General features: G+C 38.2%; 4 protein-coding genes across 15 annotated transcripts in view; 1 reads left to right on the top strand and 3 right to left on the bottom strand.

Moving 5' to 3' along the window:
- Positions 1 to 26,496, top strand: part of LOC139985117 (NLR family CARD domain-containing protein 4-like) — a 468,217-nt gene that overhangs the window by 213,079 nt on the left and 228,642 nt on the right. The window lies entirely within an intron of this gene.
- LOC139985143 (uncharacterized) overlaps positions 1 to 26,496 on the bottom strand; it is a 272,368-nt gene that overhangs the window by 63,552 nt on the left and 182,320 nt on the right. The window lies entirely within an intron of this gene.
- Positions 10,192 to 26,159, bottom strand: LOC139984770 (uncharacterized). The gene is made up of 6 exons (XM_071998810.1): positions 25,933 to 26,159; positions 20,373 to 20,630; positions 15,737 to 16,758; positions 14,209 to 14,275; positions 13,722 to 13,893; positions 10,192 to 12,884 (listed from the first exon to the last, which is right to left on the bottom strand). The coding sequence occupies exons 2-6, from the start codon at positions 20,602 to 20,604 to the stop codon at positions 12,764 to 12,766; spliced, it is 1,614 nt and encodes a 537-aa protein (XP_071854911.1). The 5' UTR covers positions 20,605 to 20,630; positions 25,933 to 26,159; the 3' UTR covers positions 10,192 to 12,763.
- On the bottom strand, positions 20,601 to 25,887 carry LOC139984769 (uncharacterized). Its single transcript, XM_071998809.1, has one exon. The coding sequence runs from the start codon at positions 25,529 to 25,531 to the stop codon at positions 22,760 to 22,762; it is 2,772 nt and encodes a 923-aa protein (XP_071854910.1). The 5' UTR covers positions 25,532 to 25,887; the 3' UTR covers positions 20,601 to 22,759.

Raw genomic sequence — 26,496 nt, 5'->3', positions numbered from 1 at the left:
AATTTAACGATTTCTATGTTATTTTGCGAGTGGTCAAATGCACAGAATGGTGATGGGGGAAATTTGGAAGTTAGTAATAGGAACAGATGTATGGCAAATTTGGCTCTAAAAATGTATGTTAACTTGGTTTCTATACTTTTGTAATGTTCAACTCAAATAAAGTTGAGAATTAAGTCACTGGGAAGACGTTTAAATAAAATTAAATAAAGCTTCATGTTACGTTATAGGTTATATCTTTGAACAATCCATATAATATGCACTTATAACTAGATAGCCCTGCAACTAATTAAGATATGTAGTTATGTTGTTACAACCAATGACTGCTATACTTACTAGTGAGTTATTTATCGTTTAATCAAATTCAGACAATATTGTGTCCCACAAATTAATTGTCATGTTTTATTTGTTTGTTTAAATCCCTGACTGCTCTCATCTAACTTGGTGTGATTTTGGTGAAATAAAGTAACATTTTGTTTTCAAGGTCCTTATCTTTCCTTTTACGGCCAAGTTTGTTACCAGCAGATTGTAGAAGAAACAACACAAATATCCATCATAGTATTCTTCCTTTGGAATTAAATCTTGCTAATAAATAACTTTGCTTCTCAAAATTCTTCAGGGCATTTAAGGGATCACTTGCTTAAATTCTTATTTATCCATATTAGTGTATACGTAGCTGACATAAGTGTATGGGTCTAGCAGGCTTAGATATAATGAAATTGACGGGTCTGGTTTGTATTTGAAACCAATAAACTCTAGTATATTCTTCTGAATGGTAATGCTTGCCATGATCTTGGACATTTGTATATATCAAGGTATACGAGGAGCTATTTCCATTAAAGACATTGCAAGTGTTCCGATCTAATACTCTTTTTTCCCCTTTATTTCTAAGGGGAGGGAAGGGGGAGTGGTGATTATTGCATTCGTGATAAATGGGAATAAATTATAAAATAGAAAGAAACTCTGTAGTAATAAGTGCAGTTCTACTAACCCGCCCTGTTGTACCGATACCATGGTTACCAAACATATGCAATCACTTGATATAATATGAATATAAGACAGATATTCGTATTATTTCCATCGTGTTTTGAACAGACACAAACATACACAGATTAGACGATTTTGAAAGAGTCAGGAACCGGGGTGGGGGGGGGGGGTGGTTGGGATTGAAGTTGAGTAGTTTCAACTACGGTATAGTTGGTAACTGCAGTAATCTGATTTAAATATTCATAATTTGTCATCGGCTAATTGTTTATTGTATCTTGATAATTATCTTCAATTGTTAAGGATATTATATTGCCACACCTGGACCTTCCAGCCTCATTCATTGCTTATCACTAGTGTCTAGGATTGGGTGGAAAGTTGAGGGCGCCAAATAATACAGGAAAAACTGACGTAAACTTTTGTATCACGTTAATCCAAACGTAGAAAAAAATGTTAAATATCTGGAAGTGAACAGCAATACAAATCTTGAAAATATATTTTTGTAATAACATTCTGTAAGTAAATCATGAACATTGGTATGATTATTAACAACCGAACATATCATTTCAACATTTAGTAGAACACTAGTAGCGTGTATGACTTTGAGACAACATAATTGACATAACCGACACTGCTTAATGATTCCAACATACCACTATACATCCTCGTGAAACATTGGTATTATTCTTCTGAAACAAAACTTAGCTATAGTGAAAATGAATGACATTAACAAATATTGTAATCAAATAATAAATATGAAAAAAAAAATGAAACCGTACAATGTTGTCAATCATGTTGCACCGTTCTTGTTTATGTTCATTTAATGTCACCGTAATTTTCATCATGGCACATACAACAGTCGTAAAACAGTCCACCTAGCCGACCATGTAGCTTACGGTAGCTGCACTTGCATATTTGTCTTTGTAGCAGGCTCCCTGGTTTCACTGGTTATAGTAATATTTTCGTTTTCTCTGGTGTTAGGAGAATCTGGTCTTCCATTAACATAAGCTGCCTATTACTTCATAGGTTGTTCATTGACCAAACCGTGAAATATTCGCAGACTTATTGGATACCCTGTAAATAACTAAGATATCTAGATGTGTTGTCACAATCACGTGACTGCTCCAAATCAGTGAATTATTTGTCGTTGATCTAGATTTAGACAATTTGTGTCCCACACATTTAGTGTCGTGGATATTTTTTTGTTAAAAATCCTCATTTAATCATCCCTGGTGGACTGAAGTAACATTATGTCTTTAAGTCCTTCTAATTCTTTTCACAGTCAAGTTTACATACCAGCAGATTGTAACAAAAACAGCACAAAGTACAGAAATTGTAAAAGTCCACTTTTGCTACTCTTTCTTCTTCTTAATCTTACTTATTATTACCTCAAATTTATCAAGGTAAATGTTCCTGTATATAAGACATTTAATACCTGTAGTTTTTAGGTCAGAAATGAGGATGGAGTATAGTAATGTGGCGGATGGTGACCGATACAAAGCAGCGCGGTGTAACTTTGTTCTTTGCATGGTTTTAAAATCATATCAGAAACTGTTTTTATTGCCTATCATTTGTGTTTGGAGTGCATATATAAACGAAATTGCTTGTAAATATCAGACTCACGGTAATCCAAAGTGCACATGCTGGACATTTTGGCGATTGATATAAATGAAGGAAGAGGTGAAACGTTTTTTGATAAAATGAACGAAAATTGAAGACTATTTTGTAAATTGTGAAAATATTATAATAGTGATTTGGAATAAACTGTAGAAAAAAGATCTTGCAAATATATAATTTTAGTGGCACCAGATTTGCTGTGTGGAGTAAATCATTACCTATGTTTCGGTTGAGCTGTGATTAAATTACTTTCCACGCACATTCACACAACACGACCATAATACCAGTTAGAATGTGAGGCAATTATACTACTGCTTCGTTCTGTTGTCTAGATACTATGGTAACCAAAGAATTGGAAACGTAATTGTGAAGCTGCATACGTACACATTGTTCAAAAGATCTCCCACATGAATTTGAATGTTTCCAAGATACTGTGTCACGGATATAAAGATTCTACGCCTTTGCCGTTTATTACTTTCTGCATTTTCTAACAAGCATCTTTGATTTGCAGTAGACTCTGCAGTAGACTCTCCTTTGGAGAAGCTGGATGATCCGTTTACAGCAATAGTTGGATGACAAGAATAACTTAACGAATGTAACATTAACATAGCTGTTTTTGTCTACAGTATCAACTTAATCGCCATCAAATAGCACTTAATAGTTTTCCTCAGTTTGATAAATTATTATAACTTTGATAGATGCTTGAACCCATGTGAAATCTGGTTGCCTTTAAACCAGCATCGGAATATAATCAGACCTATACATATATGTCATAACCTATGTACATACTACTTTCACCTTCTTATACATGTAAGAATTGGGAATGAAGTTTTTTTTTCTATTCTCATCGCCTGCTGAGGCTAATTAAAAGCGGTCAGATTCATAGTTCCTACTATAATATTGCTATACAGCTGTACAAATAACATGAACACTAACAGCTTCCGTGAGAAATATTTAAAGGAATTGTCTGGTGGAAGATTTTGATACATTGTCCTTGCAGTTATTATTTTTCTCTTTCTAACCATGTAAAAATTGTCCCCATTGGACGTTTTCTTCTTGTAGAAATCTGGTTTTCAAATTCACCAGTTTCTCACCAAAAGTACCGTTTGTTCGAACGCTTCAATATGGTGATTGACGTAGTGCTTGCAGATAGGCAAAACAGGCGACTTGAAGTTAGCACTCCCAATTCCGCAGCAAATTAACTCACGTGTAAACACATTGGATTGCCTCATATATATAACGTACATACTCGCGAACGTATATACTACGATGCTCAGTTGGTGTACTTGTATAGCCTTACACATAGTACACTCACACTCAAACCACAGTTCAAAAACTGTTCTTCGAAATCGCTGAAATAAAATTCACGGATCAAATTAACAGTAAAAGGAACCTTGTAAAGTATTCGTTAAACCGAAAGATGAAACTTGGCGGGATCGATGTCATCGCAGAACTGTCCGATTGTAAACGTTAGGAGTAGCCTATACACGCGAACATTCTTCGCGCTGGAGCTGGATACCGCGATGTATAAACAACGAAGAGCCTGCTGTTAAAACTTATCTTGTGTTCCACAAAGACCACGAAACCACCGATCTACTACATATATCGCGGCTTAAGGAGTTTTTTAAATCATATCTAATTTATAAGAAATTTCACCGGAAATTATTGAAGAAATTGATCGAATCGTTGTCAGAGCAGAATATAGCACTGAGAAGCTTAGGCTTCGCAGAACTGTCCGATTGTCAACGTTTAGTACAGCCTACATGCGAACATTTTTCGCGTTAGAGCTGGATAGCGCGATGTATAGCCTGAACAACTCAGAGTCTGCTGTTAAAATTTACCTTCTGTTACTCAAAGACCACGGAACCACCGCTCAAGTACATGGCGGCTTAAGGAGTTTTTGAAAACATATCTAATTTTTAAGAAATTTCACCGGAAATTAAGGAAGAAATTTATCTGTATACAAACGCTGTTTTTGTTGTGATTACCGTATAGGTACTGTGCGGAGGGTGGGTTATGACGCAATCTGCTATGGCAGAGCTGACGTCACGTATTGTACTGTTCAAATCATATTTGAAATGTCTATCCATAACGATTAAAAAATCGTTTCTCTGTCAAACGCAACAGTAGCGTTCTCATACTTTGACAACATGTTTGGAAAATTATTTACTATTTTTTAAGGTAACTTCTTTGGGCCACCAGACAATCCTTTTAACTCGAATCTATTTCAAACGCAAGATATATGTTTAATTTCGTTACCGTTATCACTAGTATAGATAGATGAGAACCAAAGACTACGAAATACAACAATATGAACATCAATATGACCGTAAAAAAGAAAGGTAAAAGTTTAATAAATACTTGAAAACCGATGTTACTATAAATAAAGAAAAGGGTTAAAGTCACTCTGTTTGAATAAACTTTACAGCAAAGCAAAGGAATTATTTCTGAATGGCTTTATTCCATTTTTCGGCAAGATATTAGGATTGTGAACAGTTCTATTGGCTTTATATAAAATACCCTTAGCAGGCGCGTATCCAGGATTTTCAAACCCGGGGGGGGGGGCGCGAATTACTATCTAAGCGGAGCGCCACCATCGGTTGGCGCGCAGCGTACAAGAAAATTTCTTATTTTGATACCCCCCAGATCACCGGAAACGGCACTTCTCGGGCTTGAAATGACCAACCAGATGTACACTTTTTGCCTGAGAAGCAAGTATTTCCTAATAGTTTTTTTTTTTCCATCCATAACCTTTTTGAAGATTGTCAACCCGGCACACATCATGTTCGACCTGATCACATCTCCTGTGGGTCTTTGCTTTTGTAGGTGATTCTACGTCGCTGCCCACAATACCCGTCAGCCCCACTTTTCAAGGTTTTAAGCCCCGTATTTGTTGAGAATTTGAAAATTCACATTTCTCGTGAATAAACTCACTTCAAAACATACCCATAATGTTGTACAAAATTTCATCTATGGACAACCAATATATAAAAATTTCCTTCAACCCCTAACAGACCGGTCAAAATTGCACGAGTAGAGGGAAGTGTGATGCAGAATGTTGGTCAGAAATTTTCGAAAATTCAAACACAGTTAATTTATTGGTGTACAAATATTGCAACCTCTTATAACGGCTATTATAAAACTTGTTTGAAGGAAATGAAAAAAAAATAGCAGATATTTCCGAAACCGAACACTACACACATAGGCGTAGGAGGCGCGGCGGCAGTGGCGGAGCTAGGGGTATTGGTCAGGAGGGGCGAGAATGGTCTGAAAGGGCGCTTTCGACACTATCTAAGCGGAGCGCCACCACTGGTTGGCGCGTAGCGTACAGACAATTTTTGAGTAGAGTAAAGATATTCCCTAGATCACCGGAAATGACCCTTTCAGGGCCTGGCTAATTTTCAGATAAACGAAGAATAAGGTGTCATCGCCAAATTACACCAACAAAATGTGAAAAATGTCAATAACTAGATGAGAGCGCAATAAAAAAGTCAATAATCGCGAATAAGTAAAAAGTGGTAAAGAGCTGAAAAAGGCGCCAGCAGTCCATTTGAGTCCGTCAGGGGGGGGGGGGGATCCGCCCCATGACCGTATGGACGCTCCGCCACTGCGAGGCGGGGGTGCATCCCTTAATTCGCCATTACTAATGTAAAAGAGAGTTTTGACATAATTGGACCTCCATGCTTTTTATACATCTTCATGAGACATGTCGTTGTTTACATTAGCATCCCACGGTATACTGGGCAATTTTAACGGACCGTACGATACATGATGACATGCGATGTAATAACCGATGCTTGCTTATATTATATTGACATTAACACGTTGAACGCGCAAAAATTTTCGGTTATTTTTTCGGGCAAGTCGGGCAGTTTTGAGGCTGTTCATCCTGGAACGCCATTTTCATGCTCACTGATATGATGTGATATCTGCTGTTTGCTTTAGAAATTCGAACAGGCGCGTAGCGAATAATTTGCCAAGGGAGGAGCGAATCCTGTAGGCAAATTATCTAAGCGTAGCTCCACCATGAGTTGGAGCGAAGCGTACAACAAAATTTTGCCCGAAAATGCCTCCAAGATCGCTGGAAATGGCACTACCCAAGACCATTTGTTGGCGCGAAGCGTACAAGCAAATTTTTGCCGAAAATGCCTCCCAGATCGCTGGAAATGACACTTCCTAGGCCTTGTAAGTTGCATCTAAGCATTTTCTAGTTTGAAATTACTAGCGATATCATAAAGAAACATGCCGAAGGGGGGGGGGGCGGTCGCCCCCTTCCCGAAATGCGTCATGTTCCCGACGACACGGTCGAGTTCGAGACCAGCCACAGTTGGTTTCATAGCACAATTCTTCAATTGTTTAAGGCGTATATACACATACACGCGTTATGATAGACCATATATAGTATATATATAGATCATTAGTGAGAGAGGGAAAATGGAAACGTCAAAAATGGAGGGGTAGGGTGAGGCACACGCTCCTTCCGAAATCCTTGATCCGTCATTGGCTACCCTGTGTATATAGGGATCAGCGCTGTAATGATGTCACTGTTCCTCTTTCTCTTCCCGTTGTCTTGGCGTTTTCTTCTTCTCCCTCCTTTTCTCCTTTTTCTCTCTTTCTTCTTTTTCTTTTCCCTTCCTTCCTCTCCTCCTCCTCTTTTTCCCCCTCTTTTTTCCTTTTTCTTCTCTTTTTTTCTCTCCTCTTTTTCTTACCCTGGGGCGCGCGCCCCCAACGCCCCCCCCTGGATACGCACCTGCTTAGGTGCAGGATAGTTGGTGTTATATGAATAGTTAATGTCTTCTCAATACAATAAGAATTGTCCAATTAAACGCTTAAAGGTATAATTAGTTAACGGAAGAGCTGTAAATGTTGCAGATTATAATTTTTGGAATTTTTAATCTGATTTTATCTTTTTGATACACCGTTATTGATGATCGCATTATCCCTCGCGACTAAAATAGTATAAGCAATGGTACAACTGAAACGTCAGCTTTGACGAGGGATTTGTCTTAAATACAGACTCAGCTGATTTACAGATACGACTACCTGATATAACATACAACACATAGTCATATAGTATATTGTTATAGGTATTATATTGCAGTTGCTATGGACTAAGACATGTTGGGTTACATGGATGGAATGTTACGAAAAGCTATGAAAAGCTATATAGACTTCAAACTAGTCTTGGTGATTTTCTAACTTTAATATATAAAAATTGACATAAAATGCCCACTTCCTGTCAGACTCACAGTTTACGTTATAACCCCCTGTAACGATATTACGAAGTTTCATCACCATTTCATCATCCTAAGATTTCTATTTTGTTCAACTTTCTGTTGCGGCTGTAAAACTGCTTTTCATATTTTACTATAAACTGTCCCTACTCCTCTCTTTCAACACCCTTTCATCTAATATGGAACCACATTCAAGTGTTCCTAAAGCAGCCATGTCCGTTGTTGTATTATATTATTCACTTAACATGAAACGAAACCTTATACAACCATAAATGTTTAGATAAATGTGTGCGCATTAATGAAGTGTTAATTCATGTTATATCACACGTCGCACTTTAGACATTATTCTAATTCAGTAAACTTGAACCCAATTAAAGATAATCGGTCATAAAAATATATGCATTGCTTAATTATCGTAATAGCACACTCTTTTTAGCATACTTATTTGTAAGTATTATATCAAAGGTTAAAAACAACTTCCTTAGAGATGGGGGGGGGGGGAGGAGCTAGGTCCCCATACTGAAGTAACGATAATTATATTTAAAGATAAATTTCCATTTGTCCAATGACAAGGAGGTATTTGTCCAGGATGTGTATATCGTACAATACAACGTAAACGTCAGAAACCCTTGTGACGAGGTATGGTACAAATAAAAAGAAAGAAATGGTGGGGGGGGGGCATTAAACAACAATAAATGAAGTCTCCCTTCCACGCTCGTACTCAAGCGCCTTCGTCCTATATCCTAATTATTGTTGTCCTTCTTTCTCTGTGTGTAGCCCTCCCATGTGTCCTCCTTGTAGAAGTAATTGCCTTGTGAATCAATGAACATTCTCATTTTTAAAATAGAGAATATTCAGACAGATAAAAACATATAAAGCGAAATTAATATATCGTTCTTCCAGTGTCTCTCTTCCACCCCGTCTCAGTAAAAACATGTTTAATTGGTGAAAATATCGATGTTTACTTTTCATCTCTAGAACCTTTACGTCTGACGTCACTGAACGCATCGATACAACAGTTAGTAAATGTTACTCGGTTCTAATAGTTTCAGTTGTAATGGGATTTGAGGGATCCCTATTGATTATGTTCTATTATTTATTTAGATTAATGTATATGTACAGGACTGACATAAATGTTTGGTCCCAGTAGGATTATATATAAAAGGGCAGATCTACACTGTTAAAAAAAATTCTGTTAAATTACTTTTTTTTTTTGGTAACGCAGTTTCCAAACAAATCCTGTAATTTAACAGAACATCTGTTTTAATAATTTTACATTTCAAGACTGTTTATTTTACAATCCATTTTGTTTTTCAAATTACAGAAAGTTACTGTAAAATAATTTTACAGCCCTTTCTGTTTTTTGCACAAACTGTTTGGAGTTGTAAAATTACAGTAATTCTGTAAATTGTTAACGTTAATTTACACACTTTTTACGTTTATTTACTGTCAGGTAGTGATATTCAACAGGTACCTACTGTTTTTTTTACTAATAATTTACATAGAATTGCGGATTTGAAATGTAAAATAACTTTACTCTGTATTTCAAAACATTTCGTTGGTGTTATTCTACAGGATCTCATGCATAAATTAAAGATTGTGAATGTTAATTTACAAACCACTTTTATTTGTTTACGGTCAGGTGTTATTATTTTAAAGATTTTTCACTGTAAATTTACAAGATGCTTCATCTTTTTTATTACCAGATGTTATTATTTTCAAGAATGTTTCTGTAAATTTATAAACCATTTCAGCTTTTTTACTGTCAGTTACTTTCCTTTTAAAGATTTTCACAGTAAATTTACAAACCATTTCAGCTTTTTTACTGTCAGGTGCAAGTCTTTTAAAAGTATATTGAAGATTTGTCACTGTAAATTTACATGACAATTCAGCTTTGTTACTGCAAGGTGTTTTCATTTTAAAGATTTTCACAGTAAATTTACATACCATTACAGCTCTTTACTGTCAGGTGCCATAATTTGACATATACTGAAGACTTGTCACTGTAAATTTACAAGACAATTCAGTATTTTATTGACAGGTGTCATTATTTTCATGACTGTTTCTGTAAAGTTACAAACCATTTCAGCTTTTTTACTACTACAGCTGTAGCTTAAAGATTTTAAATATATTAAAGATTTTACACTGTAAATTTAAAAGACACTTCAACCTTTCTACAGGTATTACCACGTGTCAATATTTTAAAGATTGTTTCCATCGTGCCAGGTGTATTTATTTCACAGATTCTCACAGTAAATTTAAAAAACCATTTTAGCTTTTAACCGTCAGGTGCAAATATTTTGAGTATGGTTACTGTAAACTTCTGTAACCTTACAAAGAGAGAACAAAAACAAAAATATACATGACAGTTCAAGTTTTATTCCTCTAACACTCAAAACGACGCAAATGTGAAAAAATGAAAAAATGATCATTTTGTACTTTTTGCTTCTTACTCCAGTCACATGAGCTGTTCATAGTTTCATGGCTTACATGTTACAGGGATGATTAAATGGGAGCTCATAGATCTGTTAACAACAATTAGTTAAACCAGGGAGCTAAAGGCTTAGTGATTCCTTGACTACATTTATCTTTGTTGACCTCAGATGACCTTTGACATTCATGTTCATGTTCTACTCATGAAGAAGTATGTCACTATTTTCCCTTTTAACTGAAAATGTCAGTCCACACCAACAACATTAATGTGCATATTCTTCCATAAGCAAGCTATACAATCAATTTTAACTTGATTGTACCAAGCATTCTGGACTTCCGTTTACAAGTTTTCATGACTGTTGACTAGATAACGTTTAACCTAACCCCAAAACAACAGGGGTGAAGTGCTCATCACAGGAAAATTACATACCAAGTATGTCCTCATCTGTCCAGACCTGGAAAAGTTAGCATGGTAGAAGCTAAAATTTGGTTGTTTAAAAAAAAAAAATAAAACCCCATTTTTGGTCAAAAAATTACCCCAGAAACAATAGGTTTCTCTTCTTCCCATAAAAAAAGCTACACGCTTAATAATTTACGCTTGATCAGACAGATCATTCTAGACTTATCATGTTAGCAAGGTTTCCGAACTTTAATCTCTGTTGTACAACCTTCTTCCATCCATCATGGACTTTATAGATACCTCAAACTGAAATCAAGGAATCAAAAACATGAACAGTGGACATCAGACACTGCTGCGAATATTTAATCATCCATTACCATGCACTAGTAGTGTCCAACTTCTTCCGTAGAAGAGAACGAGAGTTATGACCATAACAACTTGTTGAAATAGCCAAACTACTGTTTGAACTATCTATCTCAATTCCAAAGAGATATCGGCGACAAAGCTGAGTAAAATTTTAGGCTTTCTATGAAAAATATTGCAATTTGAACAACAAATTGCATTTAAGAAGTGTAATGGAGCTTTTAAAGACCTTTTCAAAGATTAAACTGTCACATAACAAATAAAAAATTAACATCAAAAGCTAAAGTTTTTAAAATACCACCCAGTTTACTGAACTTCTTTATTAAGTATCTGGCATAAACAAATAACTGAAAACTTTTAAATTTATCAGGTCAGTAAATCTCCTTTAAAAAATGTGAACATCACCTGACTCAAAGAAAATCCATAGAAAGAAAATTGGCATTGCTTCAAAGTCGTTTTCTCAATGTCGTATTAGGATTTCCCTGACAGCAACCAGTTTATAACCCAGATTCCAGTTTCTTCAGAGGAAACTGGGGGTGGGGGGGTCTACCCAAGGCTGCAGGTGCAGTCACACAAGACCTTAGACACCTGCTGTTAACTTCCAGGAAACATTTTTCATAACATAAATATGAGCAGCACCAAAACCAGCACAGAAATGAGGTAATAGGAACTACCATGATTTCTTTTGGGAGGTTGAAGAGGGGAAATAGGGCACCATGCCACCATTGCAAAGCACAAGTCTCTCTGACACAATTTAAAGTGCTTCAAGCCATTGATATGATCGCTTGCTACTGCACATTGTTTGAGTGAATCAATTCATTGCTTTACATACATGTGTAAAACGATTCTAGGCTATTTTATGTTCATCTCAGAAAAAAACACCACAGCCCTTTAAAATAGGATGGATGGTTAGTAAGCAACAGGCCAGAGTTAGCATTTAGACATGGTTTTATGCCTATATAAATTTGTAACAGTCTGGTTTAGCAAATGATGCCCATTATTTATGCTAAGCAACATGTACAAACTGACCAATATTAATGGTAGCAGCCCCCATTCTTAGAGTCTTTGTTGTGATCCAAACAGGGATTTCTCCAGATAGACAAATTTACAATGCCCCATGCGGATTAAACTCCAGCCTCAAGGTGAAGACAGATGTTCTAGATCAAACTATTGGAAAAGGAATCTACTACTGAGACATGGTTGCAGGGAACAAACTTTGGCACCTATGGCACAAAAGATAGGAAACCCAATGACAGGCAATCACAGACATCCATTTCACCCAATACAGTAAGAATCATATTGCCACCTATGAACACTATAAACTTTTCTTCAAAGAAAGAAAGGGTCACATTGCCATACAATTTGTACAGAAAATGGTTTTGCCGATGGCTTACAAATTTTTATTCGATGGCAAGTTGTCAACAATGATCATATGAGACATGTAAAAAAACATAACACCTAACCAGACAGACCTATTGAGTGTCCGGTACAGTAACAAAAAAGTAAGGCAATGAAACAGACTTAGATTAGTTACCTAAATGTTCTAAGTGAAATCTCTTTGAGACACATCGAGTAAACAGCAGTTCAATCAAGTTTGTCATTCTGCAACTGGCACAGAACCTCTGTCATGTCGTTAATAATTTTGTCACATACGTACTACTATTCCACCGCCTACTTAAGTAGCTTTTGCAGAAAAACTGTACAACCGTACTAAGGACCAACACGTCAACCTGTCCTACAGGTCCCACTCGCTTTCGAAGTCTTTCATCTGCCCCAACAGAGTGACCACCTTCGGATGCACTGCAGACTTCAGCTTACTTTTAGCAGAGGTGTTCGGATTAAGTCCAACAAAGCACCTGTGGGATGAACAGGAAAGCATGCATTACAATGTAATCAAATGACTGATGACTTTTGCAAGAGTTGGAGGGGGGGGGGGGTAGGCTGTGCACCAAAGTTATTTCCAGCAGCTGATTTGCGATTTCAATTTAACAGCATTATATGATGTTCCATTCAAAATCAACGAACAAGCTGAAAGGAGCACCACCTAAGGGACATTATGACAAAGTTTCAAGAAAATCAAATGCTATTTGTAGGAGAAGATGCATTTTGGAGCCTATTGTGCCCCTTTAATGACCTTTGACCTTCACAAGGTCAAAGATGTCCCAGGGGTCAATGAACAGTGGCCAAGTTTGGTCAACATCCATCAAAATATGACCGTTTGGGGGCCTATACTTCTTTTCACCAAATTTTACTGTTTTAACTCAAACGGCATTATATGACGTTGCATTAAAAATTTACGGACAAGCTAAAAGGAGCACCACCCAATGTACATTATGACAGTCTCAAAGAAACCGAATGCTCTTTGTAGGAGATGCATTATGTAATTTTTCACACAATGACCTATTGTGCCCCTTTAATGACCTTTGACCTTGACTTTCACAAGATCAAAGATGTCCAAGGGTCAATGAACATTGTGTCCAAGTTTGGTCAACATCCATCAAGGAATAACCATCTGGGGCCAAAAAGGCAATTGTTGACAGATTAGCTCAACCAGCATGGGGCAAGGGGGTCCATTATGTGCACAAACCACATTCTAAGAAGGTCTGATGTCTTTGGTGCTGAATGCTAAGATAGAAGAAAGCTGAAAAACAAGTGCTACCACTCTCCACCTGACAATCAGTTGCAATACTCACCGTTGAATGAACTCCATGGTCACTGCACCCTTTGCAGGATATTCTATGTTGAATGCATAGAAACTAGCAAAGAGCATCCCCAGGGAAATGGCAAAATCATTGATCTTGTGGTTGTTGACTGGGACCTTGTCTACAACAATCCCGAAATGCCTTCCTGCCAGCAGTGTAGGACCTACCAAAAAAAAAAGATGTCCACATGATTTTCGCAATAAAACAAGTGGGTTCTCAAGCGCCGAATTTTGAGAATGGATCTTTGGGCCAAATATTCACTGTATTATTCCGTGGCCTCTAACGAGGACAATAGAGTTGTAGTTTTATAGTAACTGTTTGGAGCCTTTGGCATGAGACAGTCGGCAAATTTGTAGTCAGTTGGCATATATCTGACTCTGAAAACATGAAAAGGAACATTAAGATACATTTTTTCAAAGGTAAACCACACTCAGACCTGATCATTATTCCGGTGATTTGCTTAAAAATGCTCACTTACCAAAAACAACGATGCAGGGTGATGGCGATCCAATTTCATCTGCCACCTCTTCAACTGTGTTGGTCTCCTGAAAAAGAGATATCTCCTTATTAATGGGTAAGTAAATGTGATTTGTAATTTTGTAACGATATAAATACATACTGTGCAGTGCAGTTTGTGTAGTTGTGGTTTTCCAGGCATAAATAGCAGCCAAGAATGGAACATCCTCATAGCTCAGAGAGGATGGATCCCTCTAAGGTATAGAAGGGCCATGTATTTTTCTCTGCATGGCATAAGAGGCGACTAAAAGGAGAGGACTTGTATTGACTAACAACAGGAAGACACTAAGCAACACATGTGTATGGTCATTTTCACAATCAATGTTGTAACTTTCAATATTGGCATTCTTTGATCCATGGAAAGCTAACCAAGTGTGAGATCTTCCTAAGATATTCTACCATTTACTTGCCCTAACTAAGGTTTACCAACTTGATCAGGTTTACCTTGTAGATTTGACAAAACAATATGTGTCATGAATCTGCTAAGTTGACATTGCATAATTCAGAGTGGCTTTCTTTTTTTGGCATATCATTTTATTCATACATTTTTAATTCTCTAAACTTGTTATGCATATGAAGTTCCATTCAGTCTGGGGTTTTCAGAGTGAGCCCTAGCCTTCAAATGAAGCCTGTCAGCAAATTGTGGTTGAATCCTTGCATCCGACTTAAAGAACTTAGTCAAAAATATACAAAACAATTTGCAGGACAATCATTTTAGTGCTGTTTTTGGAATTCTTATTTGGGGGTACACTTAGTACTTCTCCTTTTACACAATAATGTTAGCTTAGGCCACATTATCATGTACTGTAATAGGAGAAACAGCTCTGGAGGCAAGGGGCGCTACTCCCTTTTGGCTTTTTAGTGCTGAGATGCTTTAGTTCGTGTAACACAACCACACTAAAAAGCCACCATAGCCACTCAATTCTTCCGTGTTTGGATATAAAATGAAACGTTGTCTCTTTGGCTAATCAAATTCCATGATTTTTCCAGGTTTTGAAGCATTTTGCCTCAAATTCCATGACTTTTCCAGGATTTAAAGCATCTTATTTAAATTCCATGACTTTTCCAGGTTTTCCAGGTAAGGCTGGGAACCCTGCATCTATAGAATTAGATGATTCAATTTGATTCTTAATGAAGCAATTTCTGGGTTTTTACTGAATTTTTGAGGCTGATTTAACCCCAGCCTAAACGGACTACTTATTGAATTATTTTCATAAACGTTTTTCTAATTTCTTCATTTATGCAACATACATACAGTACACAGGTGTTATCCACCAAAAGCAGTACCAATCCATGGTATGATGACAGGCCGTGCCAATTGGCCAGCCTCCAGTTCCATTACTTGCTGTATTGCAGGATTAATGTTATCTTTTGACCCTTTTATGTTGCACTAACCACAAAAGTACTTTAATACAGAATGTACTGCATGCCAACAAACCACACCCAGTAGGCCCTATAGTTTGAATACAGATATGCCTCTCCATACCAACCTGTGAAAGATGCAAAAAAGAACTAGCATCTTCTCCAAAGTAGCTTGCCAGGAGGCAAATCAAGCCAGGCAGCTCTGCAGAATTGTCCTGAGCTTCCAGCTTCATAGTCTCAATGTTCTTCAGAGTGTCTTTCATGGTGATGCTCTTTGTGGGACACTTACGAAAGTACCGCAGGATGCGGCGCCCTTTGGTCTCCAAGGAATGCTCCAGCGTTGGCAGAAGATCGATTCCAACAAGCTCCTTGAAGTGCAAAAACATACCCAATTTTTCTGACAGAAAGGGGTATTCCTCCAACAGACCTTCAATAGTGACACTCTTTGAATTAATCAAAGTGCGGATTGAGAAATACACACTTTGCATGTGCGATGTGATTAGGTCTTCATCCCAGTCTTTCTCACCAGCTGCATACATTTCCTTCAATGCAAGAATCTTCTCTTTCTGAGTGGCCTCAGTCTCTCCCTCAGGGAACCCTCCCGGTTGCCAGTTTATGCAACCATACGAGTCCCTCTTCTTGATGCGTTTTGTCTTCGGTTCGGTCACTTCTTCATCGGAAGTACTAGTCATTGAAGATGAAACAGATGGAACCGGGAGGTAGCTTTCATCTCTTTTTAAATTGTTTACTCTGTTTTCGAGTTGCTTCAAGATAGAAGCCGTGCCATCACCAATAACTTCACCTCCAATGTCGTCCCTGAAACTCGCAGGGTACGCACTCACAACCTTTTTTGCAACAGTGACCAAGTTTTTCCGTCCTGGGCTTTCATCAAGTTTGAAAATGTCATCACAGATTACTCTGATCATTTCCCTTCTTTCTCTGGGGGCTGGTCTCTTCTTTTTCTTTAAGCAATTGTTTAAGTTTTTAGACATCTTGCTCCAATGGACTTCGAACGTATCAGCCCAGTTTCCTGCGCACTGGTCTCTGGAAGGTTGAGTGTGTATGTCTGGTGTCGATTCTGTGGACAGTGTTGAGGTATCCAGGTCAACGGTTTCCTCTCCCTCACTCAGCACATTCTCTGGAGCAGTATCTTGGAATGAGAATAACCATACACAAAATAGTTATTAATACTGTAGAACATTAGGTCAGCGCGTAAGTTTGACTGTCCCAAGAATGTTAAGAGCCTGCAGAGTTAGGTGTTTTTTATTTAATCCAGAAAGCCAAACAGCTTAGTAATTCATTGACTGCCATAGATATGCTTTGTGCAACTTTGATCCTGCTCAAACAGCATTGCAGACTTTTGTGTACAAGGTTTTCAGACTTTAGCCTCTGGTGACCTTTGACCTTGACTTTCAGATGGTCAAAGGTGATAAAGCAGTCAATGAACATTATGTCTAAGTTGGGTCAACATCCATCGAAGACTAAGCCAGTGAGGGCCTATAAAACTTTTTTCTCTGATTTTACTGTTTCATTGCTACTGACATTATATATGAACATCTATCAAAAATATGTGTAGAATTTATAGGAAGCACCACCTAAAGAACATTATAACCCAATTTCAAGAAAATCTATTGTTCTTTGAAGGAGAAGTAGCATTTTGCAGTTTTTCCAATTTGTTTACAAATAGCTCATTATGCACCTTAAATGACCTTTAACCTTGACCTTCAGAAGGTAAAAGATGCACCATCAGTAAATGAACATTGTCTCCAAGTTTGGTTAACATCTGTCAAAGAACAAACATTTGGCAGCAGAAAAAGCAAAAATTTACACTGGATAGATAGAGTGACAGTCCCATCACAATAGCTCAACCAGCATAGCTGGTTTGAGCTAAAAATCAGAACATTTTAGGCAAAAGATTTGGCATGGATTGGCAATTTATAAGTGCAAACTGCCAGGCCGATTTTCTGTTGAGTGAATTTTTACTTTGCATGCCACCTGCACAGTAGACTAGTGTGGATAAGGCAAGTTTTGGGGCAAAACAAATTCCGGCCCCCCCCATCCCCCAGGGGTCCCGTACACCTATGATCCTGTCCCTCCCTGTTCTATCTTTATTATTACAGCCAAGTGGTCAAAAAGGTTATGTAGTGCACCCCTGCACTGGGCTAGTTTAGATAAATTTTCAATTAAATGCTTTCAAGCAATTGTTTACAGAGGATTTGCCTTCATTGAACAATGACCACTGCAGACACAGTGTGGCTTTCATAATGTCCAAGTACATACAGTAAGCCTAGCTGTATTTCTGCCAAATCTAACATGGGTGACATTTGCAGAATTTTACAGAGAATATGGATGGGTTATGGTCTCTGACCTGTACTCATTATTGCTATGTGATTGATGTGATTAACTAATTTTGAAAACTGAGGAACAAGGCCCAGAATAACAAAAGTTAAGGAAAACATGTCTCCTTTGGAGAGTTGGGCTGTCTGCGGTCATGAAAAATAACCGGCATGGTCACGCAATTACTTTTATTTGCTGAAATGATTAAATGGGTTTACCAGACCTGCCAACTTTTCAAGTGCTAAAACTGTACTTGAGAGACAAAAAGTTGTATTTTACCCCAAAAACTGTATTTTCCCTGGCTGCCAAGAATATGCCCGAAGATGCAAGTGTCACATGACAGCATTCGCACTAATTAAGGCTCAAAATTGTGTCATTTGCACATCTACAGCCAGAATCTTCTGCGGGATAATCCCGCATAGATTTCTATAGGCCTAGCCCCTGTCTAGGTCTAACTTAGTACGAGGGACTGCAATAAGTGTTCACATAGATCTCGATCGTAGCACATGTGCAATGTTTGCATGCTCAGTTTATTGTCGCACAATCCAGCTGCACCTGGGAGTCTACTATGACATGCACGTATGCACAACAAATCAGAGTTACGATTGGGTAAAACTGTCTTTGATTGACATTTTGCAGAACTGGTACATGTCCAATTCTATTATGACCATGTGGAAAATAATGTACAAAGTCACAGCAGATTCAATAGCCTAGGCCTACCTGCAATTCCACGAAGCCATCACGAACTTTCATGTTCATACGATTAATCCCCTAGGCCAGCTTCCATTTTTAACTTTCCGTATGGCGACGAAGTCGAAGGAGAAGCTTAAATATTGCCAAAACATTGCGCATTTCGACATGCACCTTATCCATATGGCGGATCTATAGTCCAAGTTTGGCCTCAATCCGACTTTCCCTTATTGTACTGGGTGTATATGTACGGAGTGCCATGTGTGCCAGAAAACTATGTTTAAACCTAACACTAATATACACACTGTACATATACACCCACTACAGTGTATGTACTGTACACACTGTACATACATGTATGTACTGGTTGAAATTCATTTTATAGTAAAGTCTACTATTTCAACCAATTGTATATGTACAGTGTGTATATTAGTGTTAGGTTTAAACAGTCTTCTGGCACTCATGGCACTCCGTACATATACACCCAGTACAGTGTATGTACTGTACACACTGTACATACATATGTATGTGCTGGTTGAAATTCATTTTATAAGTCTTCTAATTTAATGAATTCAACCAGGAGAAAACAAGTTCATTGCTAATAGTATTTTTTTTATATAAAATTAAAAACTGCACAGTATTGAAGGTATTGAGGTACTGTATATAATTATCAATTAGTAGCAATAAGCCCCACTCCTTAATGTAGGACTGTTCAATTATATTGCATGGGCAATTTTATGGTACTACAACAATAGGCTTCACCCCTTCTTATAGGACCATTCCATTAAATTGCACAGGTAAAACATTTTTCCTTTTAATCTTAAAACCTCTTTTGTGACAACTTGAATGAAAGGAGAGGCTACATGAGTGTAGAATAAAATTACACCTCCCACTGCTACACACCAAATTTCAACTTGATAGGAACAATCATTCTGGACTTATTAATGTTTACAAGGGTTTTAAACTGACCTCTGACCCAACCCCAAAACAATAGCTATCATGTACTCATCATGGGAAAACACATACCAATTATAAGCTTCATCCATCCACGTAGGGTCGACGTTATCGTGTTTACAAGCTTAAATTAGGCAAAATATCAACTTTTCACAATTTTCCCATTTTTTTAAACAAAACCGAATTTCAGCTAACTGTTAGACTTACAGTGAAACCCACAGCAGCCTCGCAGTGGATGAATCATGTCATGAGCAAAATTTAGAACTACACTGGAGCCTGGAACAGCCGGGGACGGTGAAAACCAAAACCAGGACTCGTAGACCTGTGCAGCAACTTATTCATAAATCACCATCACACTACCTCTACTAGTGCAGGGGTGTAAGAGAGGTTTTGAAAAAAGTCTGCAAAAGTGGTAAGTTCGGTCGAAGTTAAAAAATCGGAATTCCGCGTAAAATCAGAGATTTCACAGCCCTGACTAGTGTAAGAGTTGCTGGGTCACTATGAACAACACTGACATTTACCCAACTAAATCGCACGCTCAGAAATAAGGAGTTACCAGGAACAGGCAAGATCACAGCCTATTTAGCCCCCATTCCCCCCCCCCCCCCCCAATATTTTAACCAAATCGCTGCTCATGCGGTACATTTTGTGTCCATGTGATATTGCCAGTGTACCATAGTGACCTTTGACAATATATCATTATCATATTATTATAATGTAAGCATGAGCTGGCTTCTTAATTGAGAACCAGGCTCCAGTATTACTTAAGTAAAGTATATTTACCTTCACCTGCAGTTGACCACGCATCTATGAGTCTTCTGCGCTGAATAGGCTTCAGCATAGAGAGGTCGTCCTCCGTAACAAATCTCAGATCACCCACAGATTCAACTCCAACATCCACAAGTTGATCCAGGACTCCATTTGCAAGTGCCAGTGGCAAGGATGGCAGTGCATCACTGATAGCAGACTGAGTGGGACTAAGTCTTACAGTATCGGATGAATCATATGCATCCATTTTTCACTTACTATGCTTTACCTGACCTGTATAGTAAAACCAAATTAAAACACTCAAGCAAATGAGTGCATGTGTATGCATGCCACACATTAAAGCAGGCTACTACTCCACTGCAGGCTGCAGACTGCAGCGTATGCTTGATCTGTATCATACTCAAGCACTAACGACCTAATTTTTCATGCCTAATACACAATATTTATTAGCATGCAAAAATTATACTTTTGTTTAAAAAAAAAAAAAAAAAATACCTTAGCACTAGTGCTTGGCTTGTCTAGTGGATGTAGGCCTAGTTGCTAACTAATAATGAAATTTACAAAAATAGTTTCTCATGCTTTTGTCTAAGAGTGAAGGACTACGGCAAAACGCAACACTTAACAATAAAGACGCGGGCTTTGTGATTCATTGCCTGAAAGTTTTAGCTTGCTGGTAGTAAGTGCAGGATGCACAGTTTGCATTATCATCTCTGCATGTCTTCACAATGACACTAAGTTGTGAAACTATAAAACTGTGTGGTAATGGTGTATACATTGTAGGCCTATACTATGGATGTGATTATGACACAAAATTATAGCATTCAGACTAATGTTTGTCAGTTAGTCAATTGTGTGCTGTACCTCCTATACCACAGATAATGCAAGGTTTCCAGGTAGGCCTACTGCACACCAGTGGTTTAAACCTGTGGTCAGCAAACTAGAGGTCACAACCCTTCTGAGGGTCCCAAAAATATTTTAAGGGTCTAGACAAAATTGCAAGGGAAAAAATATTGCCAAGTTCGTCATTGAAAATGGAGTGATTAAAGTCTAGAGCCAGTGATCTGCATCGTGTTGTGTTGCCGGTACTCCACATCAGTCAGATTTTTGTCCACAGTAATGGTGTTTCTCATGTAATATTAAACTGAAACCGAGGTGGTAGTACTAGGCACTGCCTTGACATACGGTGAACTGTTTAACGCATATAGTTACACAGATTTTAAACTGGCAATCGTTGGTAGGTTATCGCTCAATGACAGCAGCTAAGTACGCTTGAGAAAATTGCAGTGCTATGCTTATATTATCGTCATTTAGCAAACATTACCATGATGTTGTATACCGTCCGTCTACTACTTTATCTTCACGCACTATTCACACATGCCATTTGTCAAGTTGCATCAAAGCGGGCATGGGGCACAAGCTAACAAGGCCAATGCAGCCATGGGTCATGGGGAATACTGCCTCATAACAAGTTCTGAGATGGACACAATCCAATTATTCAATGGTTCAAGCTGGAACGCTCAGGCCAAGATTGTACTTCGCCCTCAAGGCACATTATGGGCAAAATAAAGGCAGGATTAAAAAGAATGGCCGTTTGGAGAACACTAGTTAAAAACATGCTTCTAATTGCACTTTAAACCGGTTGTCCAAACGTGTAGGTTTATCACCGGTTTACTGCCCTGACCCCTGGTACTATCAGACACGTGCAGTGAAGGGTTCTAGGCCTACAAGTTCAGATTGGCATGTCTTAATATGGGATTGCGATGAATATTTCTAGCGTGTCTAACAAGGGACGAATGTTAGAAAAAATAGCGTTCTCCTCTTTGGGAAAGAAATTACTGATTTTCAACTTTTTATTTATTATTATCAAGTGTGTTTAAAGAGTAATGACGGTTTGAGTAAGAACTGTAACAGTAACGCTATGAGCGGTCGGCTTGTTTGTACTCTTGGCCTATTTGCACTCTGGACATACACCCTTGTAACTGTGAACTGGCTTATTGCTTTAGGCTGGCTTTGTCAATATATACCTTAAAATCAAAATCCCAGAGTCAGCTTTGCAACCAAGTGCTGAGACAATCAAGGACTTACATTTTCTTGAGCATGCCAGGGGTACTAGGAGTGTGTCATGCAATTAACAATTACAGTATTCATGTGTCTTTGTTTTTTTTTTGCCTGTGAAATGTATGCATATAAAATGCCCCCCTCCCCTTTTAAGTGCTGCTTTTAAGTGCTATATAATTTAGAAGGGACATGCCACCCCTATACTGTCAGGCTATACCACTGTCACAAAATATTCAATATACACGAATGGTTGCAGGCTGTATACACAAGCAACTGAAGGTGTGCCTTGCATCTCTTTGAACCAAAACAAAATTTACTCACCATTATTTACACAGAGTAAGAAATCAAAAGTGAAAACAGTTATGTTTTAGAGGGAGCAGAAGTCTTCCTCGAACTAGATATGCAGTCAATGGATAATAGTCCGAAAGCTTTGATATATTCACACACACTACATTATTGGAGGGATGCAGCATATATACTCCTAAACCTTGAAGTATGGTGGCAGAGTGGAGCTTTACTAAAAGGTATGCTTCGTCACAGACCAAAATGGTCAGAAGTATGCAACCAAACTTCATGCCCTCACAAGCTACAAATAACCCTGCACTGTACTCGGTACCACTAACGTGCATTCTTTGACTACAAATGGCCAAATCAGTATTTACATTTGCTTCTAGCAAGGCAGCCCTGATCTCAAGACTGAAAATCTCAGGATTCAAACACGTTCCTTTTTCAAGAGAGAACCTTGATTGAAACAGATTCCCAGCACTGTTATATGCTTGCAGCATTTGGTGTCTCTCTGACAGAGTATGTGTTATGTTGAGGAAATTATGGCAATTTCGGCTACATCTTTTGAAATATGAGTGCTTGCTTTCAAAACGAAGAGTCCACAGTCTTATCAATGGTCCGAGCTTGACTATCAATTCAGGATAGTGACTGAGAAAGTGATGTTTGGGCCTGAGATTTACACAAGGAAAGACACTTTTCCTCCCATCGAGATACTCTTCTATCAATACTCTGAGGTAACCTATTTCATTGAACGTGATCTGGGGAGCACAGACATACTGAACAATTTCTCGTAACAGTAAAAACAGCTTCCAAACAATGTCACTTGGGTCACAAACCTCCTGACCAAATAAAATTGGAAACAACTTCATCAAGCACCAATTCTCCACTGCTTGTCCACCAAGCCTGGTAGCATTTTGGTTGATTTTTGCAGGTTTATTATTGATGTCAGGACCAATAAACTTAAACTGCTCCAACTTCCTATTCAAGTTTAGGTAAGTAAACCACTGTTTTTCCTTCACCCAGTAATTTATGAAGAGCGCCAAGTCGTAATCTACCACACCTTCGAAAAGATCATGCCCCAAGCAAGGTGGTAGTCCAGGAGAACACACATGGTAATATTTGAGAGCATTGAAATGCGAGTCAAACTTGATCCCTTGATAAATACTTTCATTAGATTGCCGGAGTTGTTCCACACACCTATTATACTCATCAGGAGTTCTACATTTACCGTTAGCATAAGGAGCACCAGAGAGAAATTCCTGCCTTGTCAGCAAGCAAAACCTACAAAAATGTTGTGCAGTGAAACTCTCAACAAACCCACCAATGGTGTGTGACCCTAAGTTGTCACCCATGATACAAGCCAGGGACCCTTTAAATCTGCGACCATCTTTCAACTGTATACCACTTTCCTCTAATGATTTTAAATCTTCTATGAGTCTTTTGAATACCTTTTCTTGACCAAACTGCTTTAGATCACTTTCTTTGCAAAGAAGTGCAAGCTGCAATGACTCAATTGATGATCGATACTCGGGAGGGATATTGCCAAGTGAATAATACACGGCCAATATTTTGTGTTTTTTTTTCGCAGAGCCTAGAGGGTTCACTACTTCGAAGGCATCTTGAAACAACATAACAGGGACTACATTGCTATCACTTTTAAACAGTTTGTTTTCCCTGAAAACTTGCCCATCAGTGATGTCATTTAGTGCAGAGGGATTTGTACAATTTGCCTCAGATTTTAACGGCGTTGACTCATTTTCAAGGAGGAGCTTAATGGTGTCCAAAAGAGGAACATAGTGGCAATGATGTATTTTACCTGATATGCCGCTGCCAAGGGCAATAGATACTGGGCACACAAAGTTCAATGACTTGTAGAATACTCTTCTTGTATGTTTGGTGCGTAGTTCACCTTTCACGCTATCAATGGCAAGCCACTCATCTTCGGAATTTATATAAGCAACCAATTGCTCTATGAAATCTTCACTTACTTGTGCCTCCTTCAATTTACTTGTAAGTTTCAATTCAAGAGAGGCCTTGCAAATATCATGAATACTTTGCAGCTCTTCCACAATAGTCTGTATTGTTGACTCTGGAACCAATTTTTGTCCCTGCAGCTTAAGCAAGAATAATGCAAAACTTTTCAAAAAGTCAGTTTTAGAAGTGTTTTCCTGTGGAGCTTCATCATTTGATTTATCTAGATCTATGTGACAGTCAACTTCTTCCAAACATGGGCTATGGGTGGGGCTAGGGGACATAGAGTGGTCATCAATGGGACTGCTCAAAGATGGGGCACCATTTGTTAAATGCGTTTTGTAAACATTGTTGATGCTTTTCACACCCCACTTTCTATGGTAACGAGACAAATGAACAGCAAATGTCGTCTTTTTGGTAAATTTTCTTTTGCACTGGCTAAATGGGCAGTTTATAATTTTTCCATCATCGATATGTTTTTTAAGATGCCAGAAGAATGACTGCAAATTGGGGCATTCTTTTTGGCAAAAGGGCAGTGCACACTTGAGCGATTGGTTTAATGTGCAAAACTGGCTTAAGCCCAGAGTAGAAGCTCTAGAAGATTCACCATAACTTAAGTTACCCCTAGGCACCCTAGACCTATGATGTTTTCGAGTGATGTGAACTTTCAATGAAGTGAAAGTCCTAAAAGTATACTGGCAATTTTGGAAGCAACATGGAAATTGAACATTTGCCAAGTTTCGGTGGCTTCGTAGGTGGCCTATGTAGTTAGCGACACTATTAGTTGAGGTTTTGCATATAGTACATAAACCAATAAACATTATTCCCCATGAAAAGGCAAGTAGTGTCAGGATATTCATATGGCCTGACGTTTCCTGTGTCTTTGTGACTGTAGGCCTAGGCTAATGCATACTGTAGATTACAGCTAGGCATATTCATGAGGACGTAACTCATAGTAGGCCTAACGATAGTCAATGAGCTTGTTACTTGTTACTGTTAGGAGCAGGCAACTGCAATTACTTAACGCTAAACGTTCGCTTCGGCCTAGACTTGAGCCTAGAGGCCCGGCCCAGGTAAATTACGCGTAACCTAGCCTACACACACTTCAGTCACTCAGTAGGTTAGGTTAGAGTCGGCTTAGCCTAACTTGTTATATTACAATAGTGTACTGACTGCGACAACATGTGGCATACATGACACATAGGCTACAAACTTAAAAAATAGTAGTTTAAGGTCATCAGGAATTGTTTAGTCGAATTACCAAAGATGCAGAAAATAATTCGTCGCCTTAATTACTGGTGATAGTAGATTTTTAGAAGTAGTAGTCTCAAAACAGCCCGATAACAGTTCCGCTTCAGCAACCGAACCTAGCGATGAAGATACTGTACTGCAACTGTTCCGGCCGCGTAATTTTTTTTCCCAGGACCCCCAAGTACCGTCCACACATACATGCACAGTATTACTACAGTATACTGCAGGCGGGGCGAGCACGCGGCACACAATTTACACCGGTTCGCGCCGGATTCGTTACGTTTTATTACCCCATAAAGGATAAGTGCTAGGGCCAATCAAATTCTGCACATCGGTTAATGTAATATTTAAATATATATGTTTGGCTCAACAATCCTAATTTTTATCGGCAAGAGTTTTACCAGTCCCAGATTATTCTAAAAATACATTGCCTTGACTCGAATTTTAAACTTTCACTCTGCGGATTTGTTTGTAATATTCTGAAAACAAAAAGTTTTTCCTATCTTTATTTGAATAAAATATCAGCCTAATCTAAAAACTTGTTTGCGTTTCACATGGTAGTTAAATAACGACT

This window comes from Apostichopus japonicus, chromosome 17 (genome assembly GCF_037975245.1).
Source record: "Apostichopus japonicus isolate 1M-3 chromosome 17, ASM3797524v1, whole genome shotgun sequence".
Lineage (NCBI taxonomy): Eukaryota > Metazoa > Echinodermata > Holothuroidea > Aspidochirotida > Stichopodidae > Apostichopus > Apostichopus japonicus.
Note: the sequence above shows the minus strand (reverse complement) of the source record. Positions and strands in the feature narration are given on the sequence as shown.